The sequence below is a fragment of the Mastigoproctus giganteus genome, chromosome 11 (assembly GCF_048544385.1).
Source record: "Mastigoproctus giganteus isolate SK-2022 chromosome 11, ASM4854438v1, whole genome shotgun sequence".
NCBI lineage: Eukaryota > Metazoa > Arthropoda > Arachnida > Uropygi > Thelyphonidae > Mastigoproctus > Mastigoproctus giganteus.
The window spans coordinates 75,009,660-75,033,653 of NC_143585.1; the positions used below are offsets into that span (position 1 = coordinate 75,009,660).

A 23,994-nucleotide genomic window follows, 5' to 3' on the forward strand; every position below is an offset into this window, starting at 1 on the left:
CCTGCAGTGCTTCTTTAACCAGTGCCTCCAATAATTTTCCTAGAACAGAAGTTAAACTAACAGGACTATAATTACTTGTGTCATCCTTTGATCCTCCTTTGTGAATTGGGGTCACATTTGCACATCTGCAGTCCATGGTTACGTCTCCTGAGTCCAGAGAAGCTCACATAATTGTGGCTAACGGTTTGTTTACTTTAATAATATGCTGCCTCCTTTAATATAACTGGATAGATCCCATCCACCTCGGGTACCTTTTTTATGTTTATCGTCAACAATTCCTCCTCCACTTTCCTCTCGGTTATTAGAAAATCATCTAGCTCACTGCTAGAGTTTAATTCACCTCCTGCATTCCTCTCCCTTAATAACTCCTCATGTCTGAATGTAGATGCAAAATACTCATTTAGTTTGTTAGCCACCTGAGCTGGATCATCAGCAGTTGAACCATCAATATCCATTCGGCCAATCTTATTCATCCCTTTCCTTCTAGAATTTACATAGGTAAGGAACTCTTTGCTGTTTTTCTTTGCACCCTTTGCCAAAGATTTCTCATAATCTGCCTTTGCCTGCCTAAACTCCTTTGTGACTTGATTACAGACCATATTATATATACCATAGACTTCCGTGTCACCCATTGATTTGTACGTATCCCGTGCATTTTTCTTCTCTGCCATATGTCTCATTAGTTGGTATGTAAAGCCTAGTAGCTTCCAAAATAGATTCTTTGAATGCTTTCGATTTTGAATTTGCTGTTGGTAACATCATCAGTTGGTTCCACCGTGTAGAATTTAAATACTGTCTCAGACCACCGTAGTCACCTTTACGAAAGCAAAACGCATTCACTTTACCCCTGATGGTAGTTATCTCTTTGAGTAAATCCCACTTCAGCACACTGTGATCACTGCCACTTAGTGGTTCCTTTATCTGCAGATTCTTAATGCATGAAGAATCACTACTGATAATCAGATCAAGCGTATTACTCCCTCTAGTTGCCTCCCGAACATGCTGATGTAGATAACAATCATCCAGTAAATCCACAAAAGCCTTTCTAGTGTGTGAGTCACCAACCCACAAATTCCTGTCAATATCTGGAAAATTAAAATTCCCCATTATTAGACTCTCTGATTTACTGGCTCACTCTATTTCCCTGTACAGTTTCTTATTATACTTCATGAGTCATTAGGCCTATAACACACTCCTAATCTCAATTTTGATCTCCCAATGCTTATGTCACACCAAACTGACTCCACTGGCTTCACTTCCTTGGATTTTATGTGTTTCTTAACTAATAGCATAACCCATCCTGTCTATCCTGGCGCCTCCGTAGCCAGGTGGGAAGGAGCAGCAGGGCGTAGCACACGCTTCTTGATTAGACCGGGGTTCGAGCCCGTCACCACCAAATACGGAGGATGCGGAAAGGTCAGGTAATGACCACTGCATATCATGGAGCAAACTGGCCTTAGTTGCTAATGCTCCTAAAAATCAAATAACAACTGTCTATCCTTCCTGTACACATTGTACTTCCCAAATTTCAGTTCTGCATTCCTTATATCTGTGTGACACCACATCTCTGATATCCCAGCAATATCTGCCTTTGATGTTTTGAGCAATACCTCAAATTTGTCAATTTTATTTACCAAACTCCTAGCATTGGTGTACATGCAAGTATACATGCACCTGTTCCTATTCTTAGCTACCCTAACACAACCCATGTGTTTACTTGTACCGCAATGACTCCCAGCAGTCTCTGAAATACCCTGCATCTTGTTTTTCAGGCTGCTGCCCATTCAAATTCAAGCAGTGCAAGAATCACTTTCACCTCTGCCATCAGCTACTGTTAATCTGTTGGTCTGTGTATCCCCCAAGCTAGCAGTTTTCCGACCCACCTAGCACACTGCCTTGATAGCATCAGCAAATATTCTAGTACCCTTTCTATTTAAGTTTATTCCATCTCTGTAGAAGCAGTCTCTCCTGTTAACAAGTATAGACCAGGCTGAAAAACAATTCTACCCCTTGAGCCTTGCACAATCTTTCCAAGGCCGAATTGATCGACAAGGCTCTCATCATATACTCCCTCCTATCGTGTCTGGGTAGAATTGCAGACACTTTCATATTCAACCCTAATTCAAGGCTTTTTTTCAACAGTGACCTATACTTGTTAAGTGATTCCACCGGTCTCCTACTCCTAATATCATTAGTGCCAACATGTACAACAATATCACCTTTTGTGCCCTTAAAAGATATCTGCTCTACAATTCATCAACTTTTGCTCCTGGCAGGCACACCCTTGTCCTGTTCCACCTATCCTTTTTACATACCATGTTTCCCTTTTCCCTGACAATAGAGTTACCAACAACTACTAGTTCCTGTGGGACCAGCGCATTTTGCCTTGGGGTTTTGCCGCTGTGTTGCGTGATGGTCAAGTGCAAGCTCTGGCGTTGATGTGGGCAGCTGAGAGCTTGATGGGCCCCTCAATTTAGATTCTTCGAGGGCAATCCACCCTGTCCTTCAAGCTCTCATATAAGCCCATAACAATGTTGAGTTGTTGCCTTATTTCCTCACACTCCTTATATCGTGCACACACAAAGACCCCCTTAGCAATATCATGTCCCGTACCTGATTGCTCCACAAACATCAAGCAAGCAGTGCATTTTAAAAGGCTGTGATTCTGAGCGCAACTGCCCCCCCCCCTCAGTTCTCCCCTGAGCCACAGCATTCCCATTAGCTTGAGCCTTTTGCTTTGCTGCTCTGGTCTGAGTCGTGATTTTTATTCAATTTCAATAAAATTTCAATTCCTGTACAAAATTATAACCCTAAACTTGTATCCCAACGCAGTTATAACACTATATATCTATATATATATTTTTTTTTTTTTCAGTATCAAGTTCCGATATATAACTTCCATATCAAGTTATGTATTAATTAATTATGTTAAGTTTGTAAAATCTAAGTTGTTATATGTATTTTGTTAAAAAGTACAATTTAATTGATAATGAAGTTTAACAAGATTAATAAATTTTACTGATTAATTGATAATATTATATACTATACTATACTAAGCCAACGCTATCTAGTTTGGGATATAACGTATTGTATAACAATGGCGGCAAGTTACAAACAGTAAATCTACGGACACTTAAGTATTAATTAACTTCCAAAATCTCGCTGTCTGAATTCAGGATAAACCAAGGATCTTGACTATGTCTATACGCTACTTATAGAAAATAATCTAATATAACAGTTAGTAAATTAAGCGGCTAAATATAGCTAAAAAACTTGCCATTCGCTGGAGCTGCAAAACTTGTATAACGTGGATTGGTTATCCTTACCAGTACTAAGTAATAACCTACCAAATCTCTGTTGAAGTTAAAATTTAACTAAGTATCGTAACTAGGAATATAAAGCTACTCTAGAAAATAAGTTAATATGCCAATTTAAGTTAATAAAACAGAAAAAACTTCTCTCTTTTCCGCAGCCATAAAAGCTTCGCCTGAACAAGGCTACCCTTGTTCCGAACTTTCCCAATACATTACCTATTTAGGCCTTTAGTAACTTGGAATTTGTCATATATGCAAATATCTGTAATATTATTTGTGATGATCTTATTGTTGAGTCCATACAGTTATAATATTACAGATATTTGCATATATGACAAATTCCAAGTTACTAAAGGCCTAAATACATCCAGACCTTATAGCCTTATAGGAAACACAAACCTAATAGTACCAACATTACTATACATAAATACAAGTTAGGTGACTATATTGCATAAAGGAGAAGACTATTGTTATTGTTACAACTCGTTGTGAAGGTATTCACAATATAAGATATGACTTAAACGATGCCACCTTTGCAAATAATTTGCTAATCTAGAATTGGCTGTGTACTAACATGATGTATTTGCACTAATTTGTACATAGTCTAACTTTCTCTGCCTGAGACATAAGCTCTAATGCATTATAGTCTTAATTCATCTTATACACCATCAGGCATCTCTCATATTGTGGAGTTATACTTCATAACTGTTTTGCCATAATTACATCACTTGGGTACCTACCCACCCACCGAAGAAGGGTCAAATACCCCTTTTTATTTCCTGAAACGGTGCCCTCTGGGTGGTGGTATCCACTGATAATAAGTAACAATAGTCTTCTCCTTTATATGAAGCATTACTTATTCGAAGTAGTGCAATGTCATGGTAACTTGTCGTGAAGGTATTCACAATATGAGATGTAACTTAAACGATGCCGCTTTTGCAAATAATTTGCTAATCTAGAATTGGCTGTGTACTAACATGATGCATTTGCACTAATTTGTACAAAGTTAGGTGACTTTAAACAGACTGTCTCTGACTGGGACAGTGGTCAGTTCAGCATACAGAAGATTCATGATCTACTCTTTTGTACTAAACATAGCATCTTAAAAGCCCTTTACAGATTCATACTCACCTTTAATTTCACATCTAAACATTCACTTGACCTTATTACAGATATCTGTAAATTTAAATTAAAATCTTAAGGCAAGCTGACCAGCCAAAATAATAATACCACCATCATTTTTAATTATAATACTTGCCTAGACAATTTCAACATTAATGATTGCATTAATAAATCTATAGACCTACTTCCAGATGGCTGCCAAAGCTTGAACATTATTTCCAGATTCAGATATGCTAAACCTTTTGCGCTAAAGGTTTGCAATTACAAACACCTAGCAACTAGTTGTATAAATTTAACCTTGAACCTACTTCTAATGTATGCATTTGCCATCAGGCCAATCTCCAACCGTTTCTTGATACACACTTTGGCCATATCTTAACAGGCAACCTAGAGATTATACCTAACAAGGAACTCAGAAGCATCATGTCCTATGGCTTCAAATATAGGCCACCCTTTAAAATCAACTTTAAATTCTTCAGAAAACAATTATACCAGGATTTACTTAACTTCTGTTTTAAGCTCTCTTACCATCATAATGTCCCCATTAAAGCCTTCTAACTATGGATTAATTAGTACTTGCTATGATGCAACATTATAAGCCATCATTACCACAGGTGCAACCATCAACAGAATTAAAATTTCATTTTTCCACATTAAAACAACAATTGGAGGACATGCATAAACATTTTATAATCATCCCTGTTGATAAAGCCCCTTGCAATCACGCCATTATCTGTAAAGCCTTTTATTTCCAAACATTAAATACAGAACTAAATTCCAGTGCCACCTACAAGTCCATCACTAACAACAGCAGTATCATCACAAAGAAGTTAATTGCTTTTCCTTATAATTATAATTTTCCTTATATTTATTTCATGCCCAAGTTCCACAAAAACCCTACAGGATTTAGGTTTATTACATCCTGCAAATACAGTTACACCCATAAACTTGGAAAAACTTTAGAAAGGTTACTTAAACCCATAATGGACATCCTTCCTAATAGTAGGATAATTAATAACAACATTCCAGTTTTTAATGCCCTGAATACTGACAACATTTCTCATGTGCAAACTTTTGATTTCAATAGTCTATTCACCAGTATAGACCTAAACAACTTAAAATCAGTCTTGAATGAAATTTATAATAAATACAAACATATTATTGGTTGTAATTCAGTTTTTTGGAGCAATCTCATTAATCTCTGTGTCTCCAATAACTACATTTTTGATGGCAAATCTGTATACTTGCAAACCAAAGGTACCCCCCCATGGGTAGCCCCGCCAGCAGTATCTAAGCTAACCTATGTCTATACTGGTATGAGCCCTCTCTCTCTCTCTCGGATATTAAACTTTACAGATATATTGATGACTTATTGGAATTCAACTACCCTACATTTATACAGGAATTTGCTGGTATTTACCCTTCAGAATTTACTCTGGAGAAAAAAAATAATGATTTTTCAGCCAATTATTTAGACTTGGATATTAATATTAGCAGCCCTCAAACCACAATCAACATATGCAATAAAAGTGATGCTTTTAACTTTAATGTAGTCAGTTTTACCCACTGGCACTCTTTTAACATTTCCAAAAAAGTACAGTCAGTCCTCGTATAGCACGATAGTTGTGTTCCTAGAAACTCTCGTGCAATGCAAAATCGTGCAATATAAACAACAGGCCCTATGGGAAAAATAGGGTTAGGTGCCGACCACCCAAGATTGAACACACATTTGTAACCAAAACATTACCAAACACAATAAATAATCGTAATAAAATACGTAATACGTAAGTATTTTATTACGACTATTACGTAATAAAATATTGCTAATGCTTTTGCTTCTATCATAAGCAAACTTGTTTTTTGTTTGATTTTCTATCGAAACAGATGACAGCCATTTCATCTCTTCCAATTCTTTGTATCTTAATCTAATGGATTTTAATTACACTTTCAGTTGTTCCTGCTATGGAAGTGGTTTTTATTTTCTCTGTATTCTTTGTAATTCTCGGCGTTGCCTCATTTAGGCCTGTAGCACGTGCAATATCACATGGTCTTTCATTTCGCTCAAAGTGTTTCACAATTTCATATTTTTTTCTCTATCGACAGAGGCGGACTGGCGTTATCAGGGAAACCCCGGTGGGCCGGGGACCGGTGTGATTTTGGCCATAAACGCTAGTATGAGGCCACTACAAATTTTCCCGGGTAAGAATTTTTGACCCAGTCCACCTCTGTTTATTGACATTGCTTTTCTTTTTCTCTCTGAATCTGCAGTGTCTTCACCAGGACGCTTCCTTTTCACACCTTTTAAGTATTTTACTCATTTTTAGGAGTAAAATACAGTAAACCCCCGCTATTCGCGGTATCTGTATTCGCGTATTCGCGATCGTCGATTTAATATAAAATGAAACCTAAAAAAATGTGAATTTTAAAGTGCCGTAAATATTTTCTGCCATAAAAAACATGGGCGTGGCTAAAATTATCTTTCCCGGTCAAAACAGCGCTCAGTGGGTGGGGGGAGAGGGGTGACAAAATCGCGAGCGTGGATGTTTCTCGCTAATCCTTGTTCAGTATGTGTTATGCATTTGTCATGGAAGGTTTCGTCGTTTGCTTTTAATTTATATGTTTATAAATTGAATAAATTTATCAATTTATAAATTGATATGCTTACAAAAATGATGAATCTACCGTTTTGCAGTGTAAAACAGACTTTTTCGAGTGTGTTAACGGAAGAAAGTGACTTTATTGTGGACAAGTTCTTTCTAATCCCTACAAAAATATGGCTACGAATAAAAAGAGAAATGTGAAAAGATCAAAGAAGGTGATGACATTAGCGAATAAAATTGAGTTATTAGACAAAATTTCTAATGGTGAAAGTGTCTCCTCAGTGGCAAAACATTATAAAATCAATGAGTCAACAGTACGATCAATCAAGAAATCGGAAGAAAAAATCTGCCGTAGTGTCCGTGAAAACGCGCTAATTGCTTCAAAAATTTGCTCTGTAACCCGTGATGTTAAATTAGAAAAAATGGAAAAGGCTTTAAATCTGTGGATAGAAGACCGAACTCAAAATAAAATTCCCTTAAGTTCACTCATCATTCGTGAAAAGGCAAAACTCCTTTATCAACACTTTAGCGAAACTGGTGATAGCACTGGCGGGATAAGTTTTTTTGCTAGCAAAGGCGCTGGTTTGAAAGATTTGTTTGAAATTTCTAATAAATATTACATTTAATATTAAATTGTTTCTTATTTTCATTTTGATGCCATATGCTTGCATTTCACTATGTACTGTCTATGTACAAGTCATATTATGAAGGTACATATAATACATACATAGGCAAAATTTTAGACTAGTTTTTCTTATATATTTCATACTTTGGAACAGAACCCCTTTATTACTATGGGAGCCATAACTCAGTATTCGCGTTTTCGGTATTCGCGACATTTCTCAGGAACGTAACCCCCGCGAATAGCGGGGGTTTACTGTACTTAAAATTCTTATAATGAGGAGGCACGCTTGATTCACATAAACAAAGCTGTGCGCATGTAGCAGCTGAATAAACAACACTGTAAAGGCGGAGACAACTCTATTAACACCTCACTAGCTCACATTTTACTAAAGCACATTTCTGGGGGTTATTACCATAAAACAATAAAAACCATTTCCAGTTGCGTTCCTGCTAGTGGAATCTTATAAACTGCTAGTAAACTCTATCTAATTGCATTTGCGATAATACCGTTAGCTGGAATTTTACTTTATTATGGTGAAATGCGTTTCCCCTTCACTGATATAAAAAACATAAATACCTTTTCAGAATCTTCTCTTCATTCCTATAGTGTTGCGTTCAGTTGGGGTGATTCCGCATCCGACTGCCATTTCTTGTAAACACAAAGGCAAATTGTGCATAAGCAAATTCGGTTCATGTTATATAAGATATCGTTCTCCTATTTATAAATCATGTATGATCGAATTCGTGTAATGTAAACACGTGTTATACGAGGACTGGCTGTACATGCTAATATAATACTATCCCAAATGCATCAGAATTGCTACAATATGCAATAGTGACAGTCTCTTTGCTGACAACATTAAGCAACTCCATGATAAATTGCTATGCAATAATTTCCTTACAGCATTCCTCTACCATCATTTAAAAAAAGCAATAAATATTATAAAATTCAAAAAAGTTATAAACTACAACTTTGATATAAACAACATATTTACTGTTTGATTACATATTACTTTCAGGCTTGTACATAATGTATAGTTATATACCACCTAGCCTCTGTCGTGTCTCCCGGTGTAGAAAGCTTGTGCCCACGGATTGGCAATGCATGGGGGTATTGTGTTCTGTTATGTCCCTTTTTGTTTTTTTTTTTTTTTTTTTTTTTTTATTTACATTTACTCAATAACAATACCAATACTGACTTAAACATATGAGGCATTTGTCCATACATCTGTCCAGGGACCAACTATGGTGTGGGTTTAGCAACCCCGGACTACCCGAATACAACTATATATTACTCTTCTTCAAATTGCTTTCTACTATCCTTAATTACTACATTTTATTTCTCATGTGCAGTTAAGCTGACCAAAAGCAATATCGAGAGGCTATTCCTCTGCTATTATTTCTTTTTTCTTCTGATACAAAGTTTAGTGTCTTTTCTACACTACTTTGTCAATCATAGTCTCCCTTTGCTGGCACTTTGCCTCATTTGTTTATTTACCTACTTCCCTGTAACACAGGATGGTTCACTTTGACAACTCCACTTCTTCCTCCTCACACATGGTTACTTCAACTGATACAAACATTCTGGACAGAGATCTATTGGCTTTCTTCCTTTGGTCTCCAATGTTGCTCTGTAAACACCACATGCAGCTATTTCACCTATTCCAGTCCAAACGCACAGTAAGTTGGCTTTAATCTGACTTTATCCTGTAATCTACAGTTACTTTTTTAATTTTTGTAATGTATCGGTCTTTTTGATTTCAAAATTTTTATTCTTCTTTTTGCTTTAATAAAGTTTTATTGGCATTATTTTAGCTAAATTTTTTTGTTGTTTGAAATGAAATTTTATTCCCTTCTTTTTGGTCTCTGTCAGGGCGGCTATGATTTTTACATTTCGCACGTATACATCATAACAGAAACAGAGACCCTGCTTATTGTGGTGGCTCCTACAGTTTTGGCTGCCGACCCTTTGAAGTAATTAAAGTCCTAGGACCCACTACTTTAGGTAACATTGTTATTATTTTTATGTTAATCAATTTATTTCAGGTTATCTCCTTCACCTTACAGGCCTTCTCAATTTTTCCATGGTAATTACAATTGATAGGTCAGCATCCCTTCCCTATACACTGAATATAAACATTTGTTTTATATTTCATTATTGTTGCTGGGGTTTCTTTACTGTAACTAGTAGTATCCAAGATCGATGACACAGTTTAATAATTTTGTTTTAATACTTTACTTTGTCATTCAGTAATCTGATTATTTTTATCAACATTATTATAATCAATATTTTTATCTATATATATATATGGAGAGAGAGAGAGAGAGAGAGAGAGAGAGAGAGAGAGAGAGAGAGAGAGAGAGAGAGAGAGAGAGAGAGAGATTATTACTGCTCACTGAAAAACACATTGTGTTCTGTGATGAGGCATAATGTCTCTTAGAAGTAGCAGTTTTTCATTTGAATATAAGAGTAAATTTAACCATATATTTTCTGAAATTCATTTCCTGAGTAGATATCTCTATAGATGTTAACGTTATTGGAAGACCCAGCCTGCTACCTGCATATACATAACAAATTTGGTTTCACAGTAATAATGAAAAATCCATTTCACCATTATAAATTTTGAATAAATTCAACAAATTTTCTTACCATGCTCCAAAGCTAACTGTCAAAACAGATATTTGGACAAATTCAGAAGATAAAAATAATATAAAAATAACCTGATTCATTAATGAATAAAATATATTCAAACATTGCACTGGTTTTTGATCTCATTCTCTTAGTATAACTTAAATAATGTCCGTGCTAAACTACAACAAAAGAGGCACAGGGATTTTATATACAGAGAGAGAGAAGAGAATTATGTATAAGGTCATGCTGATGGCAAGACCAGGGTATGGTAGCAGTAGCATGAGTCAGTGAAACCATCAGCCTGGTGTGAGAGTCGCATTGACTCGTGCTTCTGTTGCCATACCCAGGTCTTGTTATCAACATTCAACAGCCAAAACTAGGATTCAGGCAGCCTGTCTATTAAACTGCTTGATTTTTTTTTTTTTTTTTTTTTTTTGGCATCTCACATCCGCAGTCAGTCTCTGGCTGCAGATTGTTGGGTGTTTTCTGGTGTTGGGTTATTCTTGATCCATTCTAGACTGTTATGCACGAACACCCCAGCTGGATGGCATTATTAATGATACTTGCAGTCATACTGTTCTCAGTCATTAGGTTGTGCCTTTGGCCTGTTCCCTCACTGAATTGCATGTGCACTATGTATGTGCATGCAGACACATGTATAGTTCTTCTGTATCTAAATATCTGTATCATCTAGCTTGTTGTGGGCATGTGACTTTTCTACAGAGTGATTGATCCTTCTATGATGTGGGCATACATAATGTGAACTGGCCACATTGTGTTCTGTGATGAGGCATAATGTCTCTTAGAAGCAGCAGTTTTTTTATTTGAATATAAGAGTAAATTTAACCATATATTTTCTGAAATTCATTTCCTGAGTAGATATCTCTATAGATGTTAATCAGAATTTTTAATTTCAGAAGTGAGACTGTTGAACTGAACCTACAGCTAAGAACACGAGCTATGAGAGAAAGGGATGAAATAAAGGAAATCAGAAAGTATAACTACACTCTAATTCGGATTAGATTTCCTGATGGCATAATCTTACAGGTATGCACAATTTAATCCACATGAAAAAAAATAAATGAATTTGTATATAAATATTTAAATAAATAAATCTGAATCCTACACACACCCATGTAAGTTTTTTGTTAAATGCCAACATTTTGGAAACTCAAAAAAAAAAAAAAAGACTTCTATATGTGTACACACACACACCATACCTGCCTAGAGCAAAAAATACTCTGTCTTCAGTGGCACTTGGGTAGTAAGATGTGTGAGGTGGAGTACATCACTCATTGCATTGCAATTGTGTGTGTGTGCGAGTGTGTTTACTTTAATAATTGTTAATACAAGATCGAGTTAGAATGCTGGCACTAGAGTATTCCACTGTAAGTATTGAGTTCATTGCTAGTATGGTCTGATATGTTTTCCAACAGTACTCTTATAAATAATTCTAGCTTAACAGATGATACTCTTATATTTCAGACATAAGGGGTGTACTGATCTTAAACTAAACTTTGCACATAGCTTGTTAAAATTTAGTCACTGAAGAAAGTAGTTGGTGTTCTAAAGAGAAATAAAACTGGAGACTCATTGGGGACTGGGGTATCTACTGAACTACCAGGCAATGTATTCCTGTCAATTGTGGATTGCTTTGTTTCAGAAGGATTTAGTTTTATTGGATGATATTTTTAGGATGATGTTGTTACCAATAGGTTTTCAGTTTTAAAGAGTAAAGCAAGTATTATTATTCATGTCAGAACTAGTGATATTCATTGCACATGAACTGATAAACTGTTGGATAAGTACAGGGGCATGCTGGAAAAATGCTGAGAGTTAGGCCAGAATGAATATGTGTCTCCAATTCTTCCCAGATAAGGTAGGCAGGATTATGTACTGATATTTCTTGTTAGATAGTTGGTAACCCTTTGAGCTCCATTTGAGTAGGGAGCCCAAGCACTGGGGTGTGGGGGGAGAATAAATAAAAACCTCTTATGAATCCTTGATAATCTGTCACTTCTGGGAACCTAGCATGGTCTCTACCAGAAAATAACACATTAAATGTGATATTACCACCACACCAAAAAATCCTAGAATGCAAGAAATATCAGGATGCACACCATGCTTCCTGATAATCCATTCCATCTGTGAAAAGCCCCATAGGGAAAACCTCTCCCTTTTATATTGAGAAGGGCCTGGATGGATTGGTATGTTCTGCCAACATCCCGATAGAAACAAAAACTGATGGCATTCAGAACAGCTGCTTCGAGCTGGCACTAGCAGAGGAATTCTGATTATGGTACCCCCCCCCCCACCCCCGAGACACTAAATTCATCTTATGGTGTGATCTCCTCAAATTGGAAGTGTCTGAAGAAGAAATCTATCCTGAACCAAAGCCACAAGGAGTGGCGGCTTTAAAATGAATTTGTGCATAAGGATGAGAATCTGGTCCGTACTAAGGACAGTCTCATCCTCACTTTTAATTCACCAGCATCTCCTAATTCCATTACAGCTGGGTACTTGCACAGTCCAGTAAGGCCATGTGTACCAAATTCTCCCAAGGCACTTGAAGTGCCAAAAATATCAACACTTGCAAATGGTTTGTAATGGCATGCTTGCATGTACTCAGTGTGGTGCAAAGGACCACGAAATTACCATACATTCAGCCCAAACCCCGACATGTATTAACTGCCAAGGAGAGCACCTTGCATACTGTGGAACATGTGGCGCCTCCGTAGCCAGGTGGGAAGGAGCAGCAGTGGTAGCACACGCTTCTTGATTAGACCGGGGTTCGAGCCCGTCACCACCAAATACGGAGGATGCGGAAAGGGTCAGGGAATGACCACTGCATATCCCGGAGCAATATGGCCTTGGTTGATAATGCTCCTAAAAACAAAAAAAAAAAAAAAAAAAAAACGTGGAACATGCTAATGGTGGAAAAAGAGATACAAAGATTAAAAGCAGAGCCAGACATATTGAACCAGGAGGCAGGAAAGGATGTGAAATGTATGAATAACAACAAACTTTCATGTGCCTGAACAAGTTTCAAGGAAATGCTGCATCATAACACAAATGACTGTTCTACCAAAGGAATTAATTTATTCTCAGTGCACAGTATCAAGTTCACAAAAACCCTCACAGAAAGACCACTCAGCTGCTGTACCTACCTTGTATTGCAACCTCTACCAAAACTGTGGGAAAAGAAAACCACCAAAACCTGAAGTACCCATTATAACAAATGGAAAAAAAGAAAAGAAAAGAATATTGAGGTGAAGGAGGTACCAGACAGCTCAATCTTGGAACTCTTTATGGAGGAAGAAATGGATACAGGACAATAGTCATACTTCTCCAAAACAATAAATCCAAGACTGAGAAAAATAAGCCCTCAGAACTTCAGATGTCGACCTTAGTTCTACCACATCCAAATAATAGCTAAATTTCTATAGTGTAATTGTGCATTCCAGCAAAATATTGACAACTTCAAGGCCCTCCTGTAAAAGTATGAACTAGTTTGTTTTTGCTTGCAGGGACATAAAAAAAAAAAAAAAAAAAAAAAGTAAACTGCAGCCATTATCAACCCACTGCAGGATGGAAGCCTCCTCAACAATTCGTATTGAGGGAAATGGACCATAATCTGCCACGCTGGTCTAGTGCGGGTTGGCAGATTGACCATATTTAGCAGTCTGGGGCTTGAACCCCGGTCTACTCAAGGATCGTGTGCTATTGCACTCCTGCTCCTGACCACTTGGCTACGGAGGCCTTAGGACATATGCAGGGACATATCTGAAGGCAAATGATGAACCTGACCCACCTCACATAACCTTAATATTATTTGGAAGGATAGAAGTGGAAATGGTCTTGCCCATAGAGAGATTTCTATCCTTGTCAACCAGACTCTGTTTCAGCCTTTGCTGCTCACAACCAACATAGCAGCAGCAGTCAGACTAACAGTTGGGTTTCTAATAACACCCTGCTCCATCTTGTCACCCAAAACTGGCATCCCCTATACAGACCTTGATGGTCTTATAATGGAATTGCCTTCCCCACTTTTATTATTAGGAGATTTTTAATGGACTTAGCTTGTGGGATGGTGTCATTAATGGATGTAGCATAGACCATATACTCACTGACCATGATATCCCCCATTTAAATTTGGGAACTTACCACCTTCTTACACTTGCCTACTTGGATATTCTCTGCCATTGATCTTTTTGTTTGCTCCTCTTCTCTCCCCCCCTTTACTTGGAAGGTGGAGGAGAACCCATATGGAAACAATCACTTTCCTCTGATAAGTGTGTTACTTTGAGAGACAGTGTCTTCCATTTAGGATATCCTAGTGGAGGATTGAACATGCTGATGGAATGCCTTTAACATCACTGCAGTTGGACAGGAGCCGTTCAGTTATATCCATGCACCTGTAATTTCAGTTCCAAAAACATCTATCCCCCACCCCCAGTGAATGAAAAATGAGGACTTAATTCCACATCAAGGGTTTTTGTTCCAACAGTTGTTAAAAGCCCTCATCCTTATGATGAAAGTAATGTTTTTTTTTTTTTTTTTTTGCAGATGCAAAATTAGTTTGTTTCATTGCATGATTATGCCATTTAATTATAATTTTAATATTATTACTAAAAGTGAAAAATGCTGTTCTTGGGGTCTGTGATTTGAAGATTGATCTTATCAAAGTTAGAATGCTACTTGTTTTTCAAAAATATTTTTGTGAGAATTGTCAGATCTGTGGAGTTTATGCAGTGACTATTTGAGTCCACTTTGATAATGCAATCATGGAATTAGTAAGCAAAAAGGTAATGGCACCTGAAATGGCTCGAATTTGTGGATTTGTTCTTCGGAACATAGAGATAGGAGAGTCTGTATTCCCCCCCCCCCCTTTGAGACAGTAATTCTTGTACAGGATGAACTGTTCTGCCTGGCACGCTTCAAGCCATTTCTGGTCTCCATGCACTTGTGACGGATAATTACTATACTCTTACAGTAACATGTGACATGGCAGTCAAGTTCTACTGTTGATAAAGGAGGTGGTTGCCTTTAAAAGGTATGGTGGTTTGTTTGTTTTTTTTATTACTTTTAATTTGTAATATTTCTTGTATATTTTAAAATATACAAAAATATTGTTTATTTTTGCATTAAATTTTTTTTTATTTTTGCATTAAAATTTCATTCTGTTTTATTTTATTTTAATTTATCTTAATAAAGTTTTGGTCATATATGGTTGAATACAATTGAATACAATTGAATACACTATTCAATTGCAGTTAATATGAGCAGAGTAAAAAGAATGGCTCAATGTCTGGATAGGTAAGTTTCATATTTGTGTTTATGAAGGCATACACAAATATACCTAATGATTGCATGTTCAGTTTGAGGAGACCAGGAAAGGTGGATATGTTTAAACTCATTTTCAGAGGGAGTTACTTTCATACTTTACATGCCAAAATTTCAGAAATTGAACACTGAGCAGAGAAAGTTTTTCATGCATCTGGAAAAGTTCTCTAGCCTTGTCTGTTTAGATCTTCATTCTCCAGAATGAAATAGCTCTTAATTTCAGTGTAGGGTTGAGTCTGTAGAGGAGATGGAATGGGAAATGATGAGGTGCTGAGGAGAGTTGTGGAGAAAGTTTTGTAAGACCAACAATGATGCTTCCACCAACAGAAGCATCTGACAGCAGAAGAGGAACCACGCATCTGAAAAATTTAAAGGTTGCATATAGACCTCCTATCATAACTTTACACTAGGACAGATTTTAAAATTTCTGAATTGGGAACTAAAAACCAGCTGTAAGCCACATTTGAATAATATTTTATTAATTACATTACACAAATTGCTTAATATTTTAATAATTATGGAAATTTATTAATGTTATGGAAAATATCACTCCTGGGACTACAGTTGCATTGTATAGTTACATTACTAAAGGTTGGGATTGCACAATGAGTGTGTAGCACAGAGGCATTAGTGAACTGCAGATGTAGAGATGTTATTTAGAGTAAACATGCAACATGGTAACTAAATTTGAATGTAGTGAGATATATTTGGTCTCATTTAGTGTAAAATTGCTTTTGGAATTTTTAAACATTCTGGAAACCCCCATCCAGAATGCTGTACACAGATGGAAGGCAGTTAGCCATTCTATAGTTGAATATCAATTAGGGAGAGTTCATGTTTTAACAACAGGATCTCTAACAGTTGGTCATATCAGTTCAGAAAGATCATGCCCGAAGAAGCTAAAGTATCCATGAATCCACTGCGTGTGTATGCATCATACAGAGTGCTGTATCAGTAGAATTCCATGGACAAGCTGCTGTTCCCAGATGTTTCATCAGAAAAGTTAATAAAAGCTAATATACAGTGATGGGTTTACTGGTGTCATGCTCAGAATATTTGTCCTCTGGAGGATGGAGGAGTCTGAAGCAATCAGTCTCAATATACACTGTTTTCATTAGGTGGAAGAACTTGGATTGAGGACAGCATTTTAAAAATGGCTACACACCGTCTCAACTGTGAACACAATAGTAGCTGTGTGATGGGTTTGCATTGTACGATACTGGACTAATTATTTTATGATGGGACCTTGCAGAAGCAACATTTTGACATTCTCAATGAGCTGTTCTTTACAAAACTGGGTTTCCATAGCTCAGAACTTTAGTTGTTGTTTTTTTTAACTGGAGAGTAATTACCCAGAGCTACCATCCAAGTCCAGCAGAATGACTTGGAAAGATTATGCGAGAGCCCTTACAGGCTGTTATCACTTAGCTGATTAAAAAAAAACATCTGGAGGAATTTTATTATCATTGACACATCGTAAATTACTGTAAATGTACTCGACCATAAATGTAAACGATTTGCATTACAGGTCATTACATTTTTGCAGTGCATTGTCGTTTACTGCATTTTTGGTAAGAAGATTTGAAATAATATGTTTTTATATATTTAGCATGTCCCAATATTTTATAATGTGTGTTAATTTGTTATTTTTATTTTATTTTTTTACTTAAAGGGAACATTTAGTACAAATGAGAAGCTTGCTGACGTCAAGGATTTTATTAAAGATAATTTAGCAGAACCAGAAAATTCATATACTCTGCTCATTCCTGGAGAAGAAAAACTAGAGAAGGATGATGCCACCTTAGCTGAACTGCATTTGGTACCAGCTGCAATTTTAAATTTATTTTGGACCAAAAGTAAAATGCCTGAAGATGCTTATCTGAAGCAGGAAACAATGATCTTGTTGCAAGAAATGTAGGGGAATTTCAGATTGTTTATGAACAGTTTGTTTTGATTCCATTAGACATTGTGCTGTCTTGTTCTAAAATAAAAATGTTTTGAGGTGAAAATATTTATTATATTATTCCTTCTCTTTTCTCAAAAGGTGTGTGTGTGTGTGTCATTTTAGGCAGAATACATGAGTAAAGCACTAAAGGTGTCAGCATAGTTTACTTAGTCATTTTAAACGGCTTTATATAGTAGGTTACAAAAACAGTATAAGTTTGAGGCTGTCAAGTATATCACAGAATAGGAAGAAAAAATCATCCATTTCCCATGAATATTCTGATAATTCAGAAGGTGGAGTAAGTGACTCATTGAATTGTAATTGACCGAGTGTATTTATTTTTACTTGAATAATTGTTAATATAATAGATAGAGTTAGAATGCTGGTACTAGAGTATTCCACTATGAGTATTGAGTTCATTGCTAGTATGGTCCGTTGTATATTTTCAAACAATACTCTTGTAGATAATCCTAGCTCAACTTATGATACTCTTATATTCCAAACATAAGGAGTGTACTGATCTTAGACTAAACTTTGCACATACCTGGTTGAAATTTAGTCACTGAAGAAAGTTTTAGTACAGGAAAGTCACTGAAGAAATAGTACAGGAAATTTTGGGTGTTCCAGACTTTGGTCCCATCCCAAGTAGTTGAGCTCTGCATAGAACAGGTTAAGTGTAGTTTCAATACTTGTATGTACCCACATATATGAAAGAAATTGAAATAGTAGTATTGAACAAAACAAAATAAATTAAAGTGAAAGTAAATATAACTAAATAAAAAAAAACATAAAAATATATATATGCATAAAACAGAAATTGATTTTTGTTTTTTAATTATCTATTTATTTTCATTCTGATATTCCTATTTCTATCATACATAGATGCATGCATGTATATAATATATGCCTATTAACTGGAACAGGACTTGTGACCCCTGTATGCCAAGTCATTTCCGGTACTGTTCATTTAATACCTTCAACATATACTTTGTTTATCCCACCTCCTGAACTATTAGCATGTTTAAAGGGAATTAATGGTTTATTCTATTCTATTCTGTGTTATTTTCACCTTATTTTTTGCATACTCTAGCCACCTAATAACATTTCAACACTTGTATTCAATATTTATACTTATACTACTTTTATAACTTAATACATATAAATACTTAAAATTGCTAGGTAAACTATATTAATATGTTTATGGCTTTATGTATTCCCTATTCCACCTTAAATGATGTCTGTATATTGAAAATATGTTGGGAAGCAGGCTCGCCAGTTATTGTCCTCTTATTGAATATTTAATCCTTACTTTACTTTATAATTGGTTTGTTTATATATATTCATATATATATATTCACATTATATATATTCAAATTATAATATTAATCTTTATGTTGCACCACTTGTGTGAATGAATTGCATGTAAAAGGGAGACTGAAAATTATGAGACAGATTTTTCAAAAATGTAAGCTGAATAAATGATCTACAAAAAAAGCACTACAAAAATGCTCTGATAAGAAAATGTAATTTGTCAGTTTTCAAAGAAGCATTCTTTTGTCATAATGTTTAATTATCTGTTGGTATGTTTTAAAGAATAAAGATAAACAGCTTGCTGGTTAGTTTGCAGACACTTTTTAATAATTAGTTTTGTTTAAGAACAAGTGAAACTGTTTCAAGAAGAGGTTACTCATTATGCAAAACAAAAGTTATTGGATTTTTTTATTTATTTTTTCTCCAGATAATCATGTTATAAAAAATCCATTAAAAATTAATATATATGTATTGTACACAGAAAAAAATTTCCATTACCTTTTACTGTTATTTATTAATGAAAGTTCAAATGCCAAATTTATTCTCAATTCATAATAAAATTCCTGAGTGTAAGTATGCAAGGAAGCAGACTTTTCTGCATCAGTCAAATAAAAATTAAATAATAATCAAAATAAAATAATACAACATTTATACTTTTTCATTTCCACAAAGTGACCATTCTATTCTGCTTTGAAATTAGCCAGACTTACTGGCCGTCGCCCAGTATCACGGTTGGTAGAATCACCATCCTTCCCACACTGGGTGGGAAAAGACCAGAGTTTGAATCCCCTCAATGATGTGAGAAATATTTGTGGGCCTCTTTCACAACAACATTGCTGTAATAGTTGGTCTCTGGTAAGAGTAGAATGGTGTTATTCCAGAAACAGCTGATTTTTCATCCAGCAAACAGGAAAATTGACCACAGCACCACATGTAATTTACAGATTATATATAGAGCGTTTAGTGTCAAAAAATGTAACTACAAAATCACATTTTTTCAGGAACGAGGAAAAACAGTTTCACTGTAACTTTTTTTCCTTCAATTTCTAAAAAATCATACAAAATGAGAAAAAATTAAAAATAGTTACTAATAGCATAGTTATATAACATGATATATACCAACATTGATTTCCATGATGTTTAATAGTTCATTAATAAATTAATTAATACTATGGTGTTGTAGATCATACTTTTTGACATTAAAATTAGTTTAGAGAAAGGCACATTACATTTTTGTTCAGATGAATTCAGATGAACACAATGAATTCAATCCTGAATTAAATTTCTTTCTTCCCTTGTTCTTTATTGTTACCATCATCATCGGCTTCACTGAGACCCTTGTAGAACCCATGATAGTGTTGGGAATAATGTTTTTGTGGCATAAGTCCATGGGGTCTCTATGCTTCTCAACCTGGATCTGCAGAAGGCCACTGTATTTCTTCTTTAATTACAAATTTGAGAAAGTGAAGCCACAAAGAATCAGGCTTTGAATTTTAAAGCGCTTAAAATTTTTATCTGAGTAACTATACTAGAAATAAATATTTTCTGGATCTTCCTTCCAGTACTGCAGCCAGACTATTTGAAGCCATTTTTTAAAGGTACCCCAGTAGAGTCTACCTTTCTATTTTTGATTACAGTGCCACTTGTTTCTTTGAAATTTAATACCTCTTCCTGGCTGACTTCTTTCACTAGGTACTTCCCAGATTTTGAAGCCATTCTGGTCAATACATGCCATCTAGAAGGATCAAAAATATCCAATAGTTCTGCATGCAGTTTTAATATGTGCACGCACGGAATCGCATTCCATCTGGGCATGCCCTGGTTCAAAAAATATTTGATTTATTTGGGGATATTTAAGGTTTCGACGGCATACATAGCATTAGCATTAGTAGAGGCATATGATGCAAGAAAGCAAGCTTATGCAGCATCAGCCAAAAAAAAAAAAAAAACGCCCCCATTTCTCCCCTCCGTTTGTTCTAAATACCTGTGCAGCTCAGCGTTAAATTTATTTAGGCTATCAACTTCCACAACAAAATATGGAAGTCTTCTACCAACCAACTACCTGCTGGCTAAAGCAAACATCTGCACATCTGTCCTATGTCTGTCTTTCCTCAGTTTGAATTTATGCCCTCTCAGGTGATTATTTTGAGCAAGAGGAAGAATCCCATCGGCATTGAGCATGCTCAAGCCATTCAAAGCCTTATACACCTCTATCAGATCACCTCGCCGATGCCTAGTCTCCAGGCTCTGTAATTTGCAAAACTTAAGCCTTTCTTCTTAAGAGCAACCCTTTGTTCCATTCACTAATCTTGTTGCCCTTCTCTGTACTCGATCCAACAGCTCTATATCTTTCTTAAAATGAGGCGTCCATACCTGTGTACAGTACTCAAGGTGTGGCCTGACCATTGCCTTATACACGGGGATAATCACCTCCTTATCCCTGCTAGAAAAATTCCTGTATATCATTGACAAGACACTATGAGCTACTCTTGCAGACCGTCTGCACTGCTCAGAAAACTTCATATCTGCCTGCACAATTACCCCCAGGTCCTTTTCGTTCTCTACCACTCTGAGTTTAGTACCACAGAGTTGATACGTCACTCTGGTGGGGTTACTGTTCCCATATATAGTACTTATACATTTGTCAATGTTGAACTTCATTTGCCATTCAGCCCAGCTGCTCAACTTTTCTAGATCCTATTGCAACAGCATACTGTCATTAGTGTCCTTCACAACCCTGCCAACCTTCGTATCATCTGCAAACTTGGACATTAAGCTTCATATACCATTATCAGTAGACATTTATAAATATAGAAAACAACACTGAACCCTGAGGGACTCCACTAATAACAATTAGTCTGCGATGAGCAGTGCCCATTGATTACCACTCTCTGTCTTCTCCCACTCAACCATCCCTTTATCCATATCAGCAATTTGCCTCCAATGCCACACTGCTTCTTTATGTTCAGCAGTTTTCCATGTGCAACAGTATCAAAAGCCTTTCTAAGATACAAATATATGATATCAAATTTATTCCCTTCAACCAGTTCCTGTGTGGCCAGATCATAGTATCCAATCAAATTGGTCAGGCAAGACTTTCCCTTAACAAAACCATGCTGTGTCCAAGCTATAACTGAAGTCTTGTCTAGGTGATCCTGCAGTGCTTCTTTAACCAGTGCCTCCATTAATTTTCTTGGAACAGAAGTTAAACTAACAGGACTATAATTACTTGTGTCGTCCTTTGATCCTCCTTTGTGAATTGGGGTCACATTTGCACATCTCCAGTCCATGGTACCTCCCCTGAGTCCAAGGAAGCTCTCATAATTGTGGCTAACGGTTTGCTTACTTCTTATGCTGCCTCCTTTAATATAACTGGATAGATCCTATCCACCCCAGGTGCCTTGTGTTTATTTTCAACAATTTCTCCTCCACTTTCCTCTCGGTTATTACAAAATCATCTAGCTCACTGCCAGAGTTTAATTCACCTCCTGCATTCCCCTCCCTGAATAACTCCTCGTGTGTGAATGTAGATGCAAAATACTCATTTAGTTTGTTAGCCCAGTGAGCTGGATCATCAGCAGTTGAACCATCAATATCCAGTGGACCAATCTGATCATCCCTTTCCTTCTAGAGTTTACATAGGTAAAGAACTCTTTGCATCCTTTGCCAAAGATTTCTCATAATCTGCCTTTGCCTGCCTAATCTCCTTTGTGACTTGGTTACAAACCAGCTTATATCTATTATAGGCTTCCATGTCATCCATTAATTTATATGTATCCCGTACATTTTTCTTTTCTGCCACATGTCTCATTAGTTTATCTGACATCCATTTATCCTAAACCTTGAACAATATTTCTTAGTTGGTATGTAAAGCCTAGTAGCTTCCAAGATTAATTCTTTGAATGCTTTCCATTTTGAATTTGCTGTTGGGAGCATCATCAGTTGGTCCCACCGTATAGAATTTAAATACTGTCTCAGACCTCCGTAGTCGTCTTTACAAAAGCAGAAACCCTTTCCTCAAAAACCTTTCACTCAAAGAAGTAACTACCCCTGATGGTAGTTACTTCTTTGAGTAAATCCCACTTCAGCACACTGATCACTGCCATCTAGTGGTTCCTTTATCTGCAGATTCTTAATGCATGAAGAATCACTACTGATAATCAGATCAAGAGTATTACTCTCTCTCGTTGCCTCCCGAACATGCTGATGTAGAAAACAATCATCCAATAAATCCACAAAAGCCTTGCTAGTGTTTCAGTGACCAGCCCACAAATTCCAGTCAATATCTGGGAAATTAAAATCCTCCATTATAAGACTCTGATTTACTGGCCCACTCTATTTCCCCGTACAGTTTTTTTATTATACTCATTAGGCCTATAACACTCCTACTCTCTATTTTGATTTCCCAATGCTTATGTCACACCAAACTGACTCAACACTGCACTCCAGCGATGTCGACCGGCTTCACGTCCTTGGATTTTGTGTTTCTTAACTAATAGCATAACCCCTCCTCCCTTCCTATCCTGTCTATCCTTCCTGTACACATTGTACTCCCCAAATTCCAGTTCTGCATTCCTTATATCTGTGACACTATGTATCTGATATCCCAACAATATTTGCCTTTAATGTTTTGAGCAATACCTCAAATTCATCAAATTTATTTACCAAACTCCTAGCATTGGTGTACATGCAAGTATACATGCACCTGTTTCTATTCTTAGCTATCCTTACACAACCCATGTGTTTACTTGTACTGCAATGACTCCCAGCAGTCTCTGAAATACCCTGCATCTTGTTTTCCAGGCTGCTGCTCATTCCAATAGAAGCAGTGCAAGAATCATTTTCACCTCTGCCAGTGGCTACTGTTAATCTATTAGTCCTTGTATCCCCCCAAGCTAGCAGTTTTCCGACCCACCAAACACAGCTCGATAGCATCAGCAAATATTCTTGCATCCTTTCTATTTAAGTGTGTCCCATCCCTGTAGAAGCGGTCTCTCTTTTAACAAGTACAGACCAGGCTGAAAAAAATTCCACCCATTGAGTCTTGCAATTTTTCCAGGACTGAATTGATTGACAAGGCTTTCATCATATACTCCCCCCTAT

General features: G+C 36.4%; 1 protein-coding gene across 1 annotated transcript in view; it reads left to right on the forward strand.

The window, feature by feature from the left end:
• The window catches only part of Gint3 (GDI interacting protein 3), an 84,761-nt gene extending 65,789 nt beyond the window's left edge, over positions 1-18,972 (forward strand). The window contains exons 6-7 of the mRNA XM_090385128.1: positions 11,210-11,339; positions 17,308-18,972. Coding sequence (XP_090241254.1) covers positions 11,210-11,339; positions 17,308-17,553 — 376 coding nt within the window. The 3' untranslated portion in view covers positions 17,554-18,972. The remainder of the gene's footprint in view (positions 1-11,209; positions 11,340-17,307) is intronic.
• Positions 18,973-23,994: the final 5,022 nt, after the last annotated feature.